Source organism: Magallana gigas, chromosome 3 (genome assembly GCF_963853765.1).
Source record: "Magallana gigas chromosome 3, xbMagGiga1.1, whole genome shotgun sequence".
NCBI lineage: Eukaryota > Metazoa > Mollusca > Bivalvia > Ostreida > Ostreidae > Magallana > Magallana gigas.
Window position 1 is genome coordinate 26,673,724 of NC_088855.1, and position 12,186 is coordinate 26,685,909.

At 34.4% G+C, this 12,186-nt stretch overlaps 2 protein-coding genes across 2 annotated transcripts; both read right to left on the reverse strand.

The window, feature by feature from the left end:
* Positions 1–1,782: 1,782 nt before the first annotated feature.
* LOC136273746 (micronuclear linker histone polyprotein-like) lies at positions 1,783–3,618 on the reverse strand. The gene is made up of 2 exons (XM_066079079.1): positions 2,440–3,618; positions 1,783–2,116 (listed from the first exon to the last, which is right to left on the reverse strand). Exons 1-2 carry the CDS (start codon positions 3,616–3,618, stop codon positions 2,048–2,050), a joined length of 1,248 nt encoding a protein of 415 aa, XP_065935151.1. The 3' UTR covers positions 1,783–2,047.
* Positions 3,619–3,723: 105 nt separating this feature from the next.
* Positions 3,724–9,333, reverse strand: LOC105345291 (uncharacterized). The gene is made up of 3 exons (XM_011453395.4): positions 9,084–9,333; positions 4,641–4,738; positions 3,724–4,493 (listed from the first exon to the last, which is right to left on the reverse strand). The coding sequence occupies exons 2-3, from the start codon at positions 4,675–4,677 to the stop codon at positions 3,724–3,726; spliced, it is 807 nt and encodes a 268-aa protein (XP_011451697.3). The 5' UTR covers positions 4,678–4,738; positions 9,084–9,333.
* Positions 9,334–12,186: the final 2,853 nt, after the last annotated feature.

Consider the following 12,186-nt stretch of genomic DNA (forward strand, 5'->3'; position numbering starts at 1 on the left):
ACCAAAGGTACCATTGTTAACATTGGTAAATTTCTCACTATTTGTACCCCAAAACTCGTTCAGAGTACATATGGGTCCAATATGGCACCAATGGAACAAATTGTTACCATAGGCAGACAGGTATTGGTACCACTGGAAATGCTCTGAACGCACCCATTGTGTTCTAATGTACACATAAAACGGGGAAGTTGAATTGGGGGGGGGGGGGGGGGGGCTTCTCTCTCTGAAATTTTATTTGGAACAATGATAACAAAAAAAAAATAATGAGATCAAAGAACAAAATATAGCGATATGATGCACCAAAAACCCACTCACTGGTTTGAAATTAAATAAAAGAAGTTAGCTATTTTTTTTTCAATCAGCTGCAACAAAAAGAATTAAGGTCACATAATGTATATACATCCATTTCAGTTTAGATTTTTTATCCCTGCCCGCTCCTCTAGTTATCCAGCCATGCAGTTTTTAATATCAATTTAGGAAAGGAATTAAGAAAAAAAATTGGACACAGTTTATACAGAAACTATATTATATTGAGATGGTGACCATCTCAAAGGACCCCGCTTTAATAAGTGACAATATGATGAAAAGCATTTCAGAGAATTTTGCTTTGACCTGACCTATAACTTAGAAATTTTCCAGCTGGCATAAAACTTATAATTCAATCTCTCTTACCCTTACATACAGGATTTTTTATTCAACCTGAGCGAGATTAAGTAGAAAAGGGAAATAACCTACTGTCTAAAACTGATTATATTGAGATCTGCTATGACCTTCACATTGACTTGGTTCAAATTATGGAGTCAATGCACACCATTAACCAAAAAGCTATGTCAACGTAAAGTAGGAGCCAAATAGTGCCATGTGGAGAGTATATATATGCTCTAAATAAAAGAATTTTGAGTGATCCATTATGACCTTGACACTTGATCTACAAACATCATTCAAGGCCACTGCACATCCTTTGATTGAAGGCACTCTATGAGTGGAGTATGAGTCAGACTTGACCAAAGGGAGAAAAGTACTCAGACAAGATATTATTCTGCTTTGACCTTCACATCTGGCCTTGGAACTTGGTTCAAGGTCACTGCACACCCTTTGCTCTAAAGCTCTGTTTTTGTTAAAGTATAAACCCAATAGGGCTAAGTGGAGAGCATATATGCTCTAAAAAAGAATTTTTTTGCGTGATCCAATATGACCTTGACTCTTGACCTAAAAACTTCACTCAACGTCACTGCTTTGTCCATTGGTATTTTAAGAATGAAGTTTGAGCCAGACTGGACCAAGGGGAAAGAAGATATGCTCCGGACAAGGATTTTTCATATAATTCTGCTATAACCTTCAGCTTCAACCTAGAAACATGGTTCAAGGTCACTGCAAATCCTTTACCCAAAGGCAATCTGTGGGTGAAGTATGAGCAAGATTGGGCCAAAGGGAGGGAAGATATGCTCCGGACAAGAGATCTTGGATGGACAGACAGACAGATGGATGGACAAACTGATCACTGTAGGGTGCCCGCAGAGCTGGGCCCTAATGAACAAAAATATGGTTCTACATAGTAAGCATTGTATCATTTTAATGTGTAAAGTGTTAATTCCTGCGCTTGCGTGGGATATCATCTAGTAAACTTTTAAATTAACCATTACTTCATCTTTAAGTTAACCTGTGATGTCATTTGAAATCAGTAAATGTAAAGAAAAAAATCATTCTTTTGTTCTTCGAAATTTTATTTCATTTTGAATTATAAAAACTGAAGACATAATCAACTGGCAAGGATAATTTATATTTAAAGGGGTGAATAGCAAGCTTATTTTTTAGTTAATGAAATTACAATTGTCATTAAAACATTCTCCATATATGCTTTTTAAAGCTAAACAGTAATATTCTTTAATGGCAACTTAAAACAGGATTACTTATCAAATATTTTATACATCAAGTCACAACTGGAGTTAAGTATGCCTTTTTTTAAAAATCCAACTTAGCTTTTACATTATTAAAAGCTCTTCCTGCACTTGCTATATACTATAAACGGAACTAAGATAACACTTGGTTATTTCAGTTTAGAAGACGATCTTGACTTCTTCAGAGTTGCCAAGTTTTCTTCATTTGGCCCATTCACCTGCAATGTAAATACAAATTTACGTTAAATATGAAACTTTAAAACGCATAGGTATTTTTCAACATATCTAGCTGAGGAAAAAATTTACTTGAATGAATGCATGTACTTTACCTCTGTGGAGTACTTTACAGTATTAGTTATCCAGGTCCAGTCAAGGGTGTATAGGGATTTACCCGGGTTGTATTTCATACACCCTAAGGCCACAGGTAAATCCCCATACACCCTTGGTTGGACCTGCCGACCTGGATAATGAATTCATTTCTTCAGTTATACAAATTTTAAAATTATATTGTTTTACCAGTGAAATAAAATTAATACTGTACCTGCTGCAAGTCAGAAGCAGCATTCTCCACCACTTTCTTTGACATAGAGCGTCTAGATCTCTCTGAACCTGTCGCAGAGGAGGAAGAGCCAAGGTACCAGGTGCTAGAGTTAGGCTGGTCTGGAGCCAGACCCAATCTCTTCTTCCTCAGGCCTGGCGAGTTTCTCTGCACTGAGGCTGACATTGCGGGTCTCTTCTGAGCAGACGTTGAAGAGGAAAGAGTTGCTGGTGTGGAATAAACTACCTTTGTTTGAGTGCCTCTCCTTGTGGTGAAGTAAGAAGAGGCAACAAGAACACTAGAATTGCTGACTTCAGAAACACTGGGAGACGAAGTTTCTGCTGTTCCTTTAGTTTCTTCTGTTTCATCATTTTGCAGGCCTTTCATCATTCTTTTGGGTCTAGACTTTGAGTATGAAACAGTCTTTGTATCATTTGTTTGAGGAAACTCATTCACAATACCCATTGGTCTTCCTGGGTTTGTTTCAGTCAATAAAACTCTATCAAATTTACTGTAGCCTTGGATTGGTTTACCTCCCTTCACAGTTTCTTCTGTTGAAACTTTTGATTTCTTGGAACTGGCAATCGGTTTCTCTTTCTTGATGGTTCTCTTTCTTATCTTAGGAATTTCCAGCTTGACATCATTGTCTTCCCCCACTAATGAGTTATACACAACCTCATTGGTTGGCCTGTAGTCTCTGGTTGCCGGTGTTATGACATTAACAGCCTCCTTTGGCCCATTTAATGAATTGTAGATCCTTTGACTCCGTCTTGGAGTTGGGACATCCCCTCCATCTCTCATCTTCAGCTTGCGAATCAGACTTGCAGTGGAGGCCGACTTTTGCAATGGTTTATCTGGTGTTGAACTCCTTGATTCTTCTTCCTGGAGGATGTTTGAACTTCCTCCTCTGCTAACCGTTTTACGATTCACACTTACAGTGGAGGTGGGCTTTATCATTGATTTAACTGGTGTTGAACTTCTTGATGATTCTTCTTCCTGGAGGTTGACAGAACTTGATCTTTTTCTGCTCACAGTTTTTTTAACATCTTTTTTCTCATCCACAGTGGGTTTTACACTATACTGTGACAAAAACTTTGGCAGTTTCTTAGTGCCTTTCTGATCCGTGCTCTTTGATGATCCTGACCTTTGTTCCAAAAAAGTGGTTGGATTACACACATTCATACTTTCCAAGCGGACAGGGGTCCTTGTTTTCACACCTGCTTTAGATAAGGGAGAGTTCCTACTACTCTTCAGTTTACCCTTTTTTCCTTTCAAAGCTGCAACCTGCTAAGGCTGAACATCTACTTTTCTCGCAACCTGTTCCAGGGCAGCATCTGAGAGTCGTAAACTTTTTCGATAGAGTGGTATTGGTGCCACTACTTTCACTGCAGTGTCAGGCCCCACTAAGGAATTATACACTCTTTGACTTCTCCTCACAACTTGCTCTACAGCAGAAGCGATCGTTCCTTCAGCTTCACTGACCGGCACATTTCCTACAGGTTTATCTCCATTTGAAACTGCTTTAGACACAGTACCATTGTCTGATAATGCTTTCTCCTCTTCATTTATCAAGAGTTGCACTTCCTTTGCTAGTTCTGACCCCACATCATTCTCCTCCACTAAAGCATATTCCATGTCAACAGGGCGGGCAAAAGCACACACTGGATGCACAACCAGAAGCTCTGATGTCTGACCAGACGATGTGACAGGTATCATCAATTCAGTGGGCTTTTCAATGCAGAAAGTCATTCTGTCTTCATTCTCAGCCTTCTTTGCTATTTCATTAATCAAACCATCGTCAACAGGATCTGTTGATGTGTCTAAGTAAGGATCCACAATATCTGAAATTGTGTTCAGCAGCTCCGGTACATTATCGTCCTTATCATCCATTTTTTTTTCAGGAAGCTCCTGAACACCTGTTAAGTCTTGACTAGTTTTTGACTGGTTCTCTGTCTCACATTCCATTTTCTTTTCCCCCTGTACACTCTCACTTTCACTCATTTCCACATCCATGTTGGTTTTTTCCACAGGTCTAGGTGAGCCTGGCACAGTCTGGTCTGAAATGAATGAATTTTATTTTACAAAGCAATCAATTTCATTCAATTCTGAAAAATCTGCCTTAAGCTACATTGCAACAATGTTAGAATTAACTGAGCTATTGGTTATAAAATTTTGTATCTAAATTCTGGAAGACATCATTATACCTAAGTTTACAAGGTCTGTTTGCTGTCCAATCTCCATTTTGTTCTCTCTTACTGACTCAAATGGTGTACTTGATGATTTTCTTTATTCCATTTTCTTTCTTAATATGTGAAAAAGATAAAAGATAAATATTAATCAATGGTACATACAAATAAAAAGATGAATGTGGTCAAGATTTGCAACAACAGCATTGTCTAGCCGCTTATCTAAAAGTCATTTTTGATAACTAATTAAATACGCTAAAAAAAAGCATTTTGGTCTGTATAACGTTTCCCGCCAATATTTAACAAATATGAATTAAAATGAAAAGAACAAGTGCACTTAAGCTATAGAGAATGGGCCCTTTTTCAGTGCCGTTTATATGTAGAAAATATCATCAAATTGCTTTTTTCTCATAATAGTTAAGCACTCATGGATACTTCTCATTTATATGCACGCTTAAATTTACCAAAATTAGAATACAATTTAAAAAATTGAGGATTTTTAAATGCCTATAAATAATCTAAATCCGGAAAAATCGAACCGAACCTACTTGAATTATGTCTATTTAAATCAGAGGGAGGAGACATTTAAATCAACATTGCTCTGTTGGTGGATCGATTGGCGCGTTTGCTGAATTATACTTTATGCATTATTTTACGTCTGAAAAAAAAATCGAATGAAGCTTTGAAGTTGCATATTACCATAGTGACAAACAAATATTCCTGACCATACAAAGATGAAGGAAAGCGATCTAAAACGTGTCAATGTTTTACAGTGAGCACATTTGACAAACGTTTACCTGGATAGAAACCACGTGATTGTTTGAAATAATTTATTCCATGCGTGAGTTCAAACATGGGTCACGCAGGTAATAGATTTCGCTTGCTATAGGAAAAACCTTGAAATTTTCATACGTTTTTCATTTTTTAGGTACCAGCCTAACCGAGTACAAACTTCTTACTTTCACAGGAGTTTACTAAATGTATAATGCGTATATTGTCTTTTCCACAAGTTTGTACTCGGTTAGGCTGACAGTAAACAAAGGCTTTAAAATGAATGCCTGTCCTCGATTTACTATACAAAATCACGAATGTCTGCTGCCCCTACTATGTTTTAAAACTTCGTGCTTTTCATAAACAATAATTTCAGCGCTTAAACTTGTTAATTCTTATGGAATAGATATCAATAGATAATGTTAAGGAAAAAAATATGCTTAATTTGATTCTTCATTTTTTCACTTTTCACCGGGGCCCATAAGTGCACTCGTCCTTTACTTTAATATCTAACTTAAAGAAGTGATTTAATATTAATTCTTTATACACATATCAGCTGCTTAATAATATATTCCTCACTCATAGACACCAATTTCAATAAAGAAGTTTTTAGACCCCCCCATAGGCAAAACTCCTTTAAAAATCATAATTTGACTACAAGTATGATTTTAATATGAATCATAGAAATTGATTATACTTTTGAGTAGATAACTTTGTTTTTGAATATCTGATAGAATTTCTGAAATATCTGGATGTAAAATATTGGCGGGAAATGGGAATTAGCGTTCGCAGTTCTTTTTTTGTTCAGATGGACAGGTATAGAAAAGTGAGTGCAATGCACCGGCACTTGGGACTGAAGCTGTGTTCTTACTTTAGCATGGGGAATGTTAACACACGGCCAAAAGACCTGGACTAATTGGGCTGGTTACTAATCACTCCTTTAAGTCTACTCCACTATATTAAGACAGTTGCTATATTCATTTCCAACCTTACATGATTGGATTATAAAACATTTTTAATCCAATATATTCTGTGTATATTATATACAGTATATTTAATTATATTTAAATTGTTTAAGTATAAAACACAATTTATTGCATTAATCAGGTTATTAATAATGAAGTTTGTTCTCCATGAAGATTAATCACAAATTTCTTTAAGATTTTCCTTCTTTTGATATTAAATATCTCCATTAGGAAGACAGACATCTTGGCTCAACCACATCTCGGTCCCTAGCGGTTGACACCTCAACTCTTGACAGGTCAGCCCAAAATTATTGACACATTGGCCATGTGAAAGACCTTGGCCCAATGAAAATTTTAGGTTGTAATATAAATGTATGTAAGTCTTTGTACATAAATATTATAACAAATAGGGGCAGATAATTTCAAAAAACAATATTATAAACATGGGCAGATAATTACAGACCTGTGGGGCGGGAAAGTAGATACAATTACACAAATTATTTATGTGCTTGATAATGCAACTTCGTTAATTTTTATTTCGTATGAAAAATCTGCTAATTTCATGCTTCTTAAAAAGTACTGTCCGATTACTTTTCATAGTACTTAGTTGACATGCTGACCATAAGTGCATAACAGTTTGTGCCTTGTTTCTGTATTTGATACAAGACTATAGTCTGTCCAAAGATATTTATGCAGCACATTTGAACAATTTTTAATAAAAATACACAAACCTGTGAAAGAACTTCAAAGAAGTGCAATTAAAATCCACAAAAAGGAAAATATTCTAGATATCTTCATCGACACCTTATCACTTAATTTTCACTCAGAAAAAATCACAGGAACAAAAAAGGATTTCTTACGGAAATTTATAATGGGGATTGTTTATAATAGGAATTGTTTACATCTTTTCTCCATTCGAAAGTCATTCCGAATACTGTTACCTCGCACAATTTTTTCGTTATCGTCCGGGTACTTTGATCTCTTTTGCAAATGCAAAATCTTGGTAGACTTGTTTTTAGCAAGGTATTGAAACCTGACAACCTAGAGGGGGCGTTTTAAATAAGAAAAGCTTGGAATTTCTTCATACTATTTAATGAAAATCATTTTGACCCAGAGGTGTTTATAAATATAAAATAATTTAAGAAAATGTGCTGCATAAATATTGTGGGACAGACTATAGATATTCCTGTTCAAAGTAATAAAGGAATTATTATTTTCTTTAAAGTAATTATAGTATTTTTGTTATTTTGGACATCTATGAGGTAAAATATCCACCAGGGTGTATGTCCCTGATATCCACAATGATTCTTCAATTAACTGATAAACAGTATACAGTGGAGCCTCAGTTATCCGGACGCTTTCGTTCCTAAGTCTAATCGTCCGGATAGGTGAAGCGTCCGGATATCTGAAATGTGTCTATTGTAAGCAGTTGTCATGAATGATAATGCATTTGTATACAATGGCTCACAGTGTTGATATTAGGTTTTTTTGCCTTTCATACCATATAACAACACATGCTAGAGTTGTCTGTTGATATGAACGTTTTTAGATATAAAGAACTCTGCTTTATTTGATTATTTTGTCATAAAAGAAATATTAACCGGACAATAATGATAACCGAATCTAGCTCAATTCTTTGTGTCCAAGTGTGATGTGTGTGTGATACACTGCTGTTCGCAATTTTCCAATTTTTGAAAGTGATTTGGGAAGTCAGTGTGTTTCTACAAGCTACTCATGAGGGTCTAGCACGTAAAAAATGTGTGAAACTTAATTGACAGGGGTAATCTTTTGTACTGATAAGGGTATCATCAATTTTTACCGTCCGGTTAAATGAAGCAAGATTGGTAGTAAATCAGTGTTTTGTGGTAAAAACAGACCGTCCGGATCCGGAACGCGGAATTCCGGATAAATGAGACAAAATAACGTATAAAAAAATATGTTCCCAAATAAAATCGTCCGTAAACTGAAGCGTCCGGTTATCTGGCGTCCGGATATCTGAGGCCCCACTGTACTAGCTGGTTGAAATTAAAATTAATGGATACGACTCATTTATGGTCATACTTATTCAGACCTTCTTAATTGAAAAAAAAACCCAAATAGCAAGGATTTCTTTATCATTGATAGATCACAACAGAAATATTGACAATCACAAAAAGTCAAAGAAAAAAAAAATGTATGTACATGGAAAATAGAAATTTGATTGACGATATGGAACATCAAGTATAGGCTGATAATCATTGTAAGGATATGGACTTTAGTGATTATCCTCTCACAATTATTTAAGCCTGCTCATAGATAAATTCTCATTGTCACAAATGACACGCATTTGAGACTCTAAAGGAGAGTGCAGCAACGTCTTCATTGTTTAACTATTAGCACTTAATTCTCTTTTTTTCAAAATTTTACTTTAACAATAAGCACTTTTTTCAATAACTCACTGTCTTTTGTATTTTCATTGATATGTAATATCTAAAAATCAAAAGTAATGAATACCTCAGTTAGTAGAACACCTGTCTAAAGGTTTAAGGGGGGGGGGGTTGGGGGTTGGGGGTTATCAGTTTTTTTTTTTTTACCTCGCATCCATCAATATTAACTTTATCTACATGCGCAAATGAAAGAGTAACTGAGTAATGCGTAATTTTGTGTTTTACAGATATCCAGCACTTATCATTAATTTGATATGTACATCACTTTCAGGTGAAATAAAGCGTATGTAAATACTTACGTGCTGTATTTTCGAGTGCCTTTTCTGCTTGACCTCAGTACACACTGATCTGATATACTGGAACTGGCTATGGCTGGTCCGGACTGCCGCAAACTTTTGACTGGATCTACTTTGACACAAACCGCAATAGCTATATGAAGATTTCTTTCACAATAAACAACATTTTCCGAAATATTTAAAGACTCATTGTATGAAAAAATGCTAAATGAATATAACTTCAACCGGAAGTTTTACTCTGACGTAGTACTATGTCACGAATTACTTTCACTTTAACCGGGGACTGAGTAATGGCCTGATGTGTGTATTGTCCTGATTGACCTGATGAGATATATTTTGCAAAATAACACATTTAAGGAAATACAACTCTAATGATTATATCTAATGATAATAATTATGATATTTTCTTTATATTATAGTAAAATTTTTAATAGGATTTTCCATCATTAAGATGTAATTTGATGATCACAAGTGTGTAATGACTTGATGTTTTGTGTAATGACCTGATGAGGTTTTCCCCCGATTTTCTAAAAAATAATGATATAGAAATTATTTTTTTTTAGCTTGGTTTATAAAAGTAACTTTATTCTTTATTAGATATAATAGAAAATTTGCTAATGATTTATATATGTTTCATAAAATGGGGGTTAAATGTCGTAATGACCTGATGAACATTGACTGATGAGAGTGATATACATGTACACATGACGTTTATAAAAAATTTTTATCTAGCAATCATTCTGTTAACTTTCTCTGTCCCCTTTTTAAAACATGAGAATAAATTAATAAAAGATATCTTTCAAAAGTCAATATTTGAATTTTTTAAATATTTTTTTATAACTGAATTTTTTATATGATGTGCTTTGTAAATGACATGATGGAGATTGACTTCATATCATACTGATATGAATGATGTGTATAAATGAATCAATTGAGTAGTTAATCAATAAATGTATTCTGCTTTTTGTAGAAAATAATTTACTTTTTTTTTCTCTGAGAAGATTTTATTATGCATTAACTGTTTACTGGTATATGACAGTGCAATACTTTAATCAGAGAGGATTTACAATTTTAAATAACAATGCAAATGATAGGAATGAGAAAGAACAACATCTAACAGACAAATATGTTACAAATATAAAGAAAAAAAGAAAAAATGAAAAATATGGTGTACCTTTTCAGGACAGTGTACTAGCTCTCTAGATATCACAATAAAAAAAATGTTAAGTGTCATTATTGTTTTTAATCTCACTAAAATTTTCTTTTCTTTTTTTATATTTAGATCGTGCCAATTTAATCTTTTCATCTTGGTTTTGGATAAAATAATGTAGTAATTCATATATTAAGCTTAGTTGGGACGATTATTTTACAAATGTTATATAACTGTTGTCCTATTCCGAAATCTGAAGCGGAAGAGGGGCGTTTCAAAACAGATAATCTGGACATTTTTCATATTGGTGGATGAACGTAGTTTGAGCACAAGGTGTTTATGATTATCGAAATACCAAGCAAAAAGTGGCGGAAGCAAAAACTCGGGACAGAGTATATAGCAATATTTACATTCCACATATTTTTGCTTGTAAAGTGTGTTGAAAGCTACGACAGTTATAACACTGTACATAACACACACAGGGTGTTCAGAAATGCACCACGAGTTAGCGCGTTATGAAAATTTGTATGCACACATCGTGCCGTAATGAGACTGTATCTTTTAAAAAATCATGATTTAATGCTTATATTAATTTTTTTTCCAACCAAATATACTAGATGATGTTATATTACAAGTTTACAAAAGCACGATTTTTAACTATATTCAGTTTTGAATATTTTAACAAACGATAAGAAAATAAATTCTACGGTTTTGGTGGTATCTAAAAACCCTTGCTCTATCATGTTACCTCATGTCTTGTGCTCTAACCACTGAGTCATTTCAGTCACAACAAACATCATTGTTAGATGCTAAATGCAACTTCAACCACGAATTGACGGACTTATAGTATTTCTCTAAAACGTTCAATTGTTGGGATACAAAATGACATTTTTAAAGTATAGTGGGTCATCTCTCCACGTTTTTGTTGATTGAAATCGGTTTGATTTCCTTTAAACCTCATATAGACTATGACAAAAATATGGAGCCCACACCCACTCTATAAAAGAAAAGGCTTTGAAGTTTGACACTATTTGGAGGTTTTGACACGCATACGCCAGTTTAAATCAACCTATTATAAATACATGTATTTAACATATTTAAAAGTTATAAATCGATGTTATAGTAAATATACATTGTTTTCAATAAATGAGAAAGAAATTATGAGATTTGTTCATATTTTAGTTTTACAGTATCTTATCTATCCTCATATGGGCAGTTTACACGCCTTATTCACCCATCTTCTTAGCTGTATATTTTTTAAGGTCAGACGACACGTTCCTCAATTTTATATTACTTTTTCCAGGGATTTGTTAACGGTTGACTACTATTTTGAGAAGCTTTCTTGCAAAAAATGAGGGTACTTTAAATTACCAGGCATATCTGCAAAATACTGGAGTATGCAATTTCCTATATAATCTTCTCGAAAATACACTTGAATTGCTGATATAAAAATAAATACATATATAGCACAACAAAATTCACTATATTGGAACTCTATCTCGGCCGGGGCGGGGCTTTGAACTCACGACCTCTAGAACGTATACGCTTCAGGCAGTGAGCGGCCACTGTTCTAACCACTCGGCCGTCTAGACACTAAACCACATCCAATTAAATTTTAATCAATTTTAAATAATTATAAAATTAATATTTTTTATTGGAACTCTTTATTACGAGCAGGGACGTATATACGTCCCTGTTACGAGGAGATACAAAAAAGATTCTCAAGGAACGTGTCGTCTGACCTTAATAACCATGGTTTTTTTAACCCCTTTTTGCCATATTCAAGGGATGCGTTTTGGATTCAAGTTGTCAAAAAGAGTTTGTGTCATAACTTATGAAGACATTAAAAAAGATGTTTGTGAAACACTTATGCCCCCCTCCCGTGGAAACATCCACGAAGAAAATTAGCATTAACTACAAATAATTGGAATTTTTCAAAGATGCATAACTGTCGAA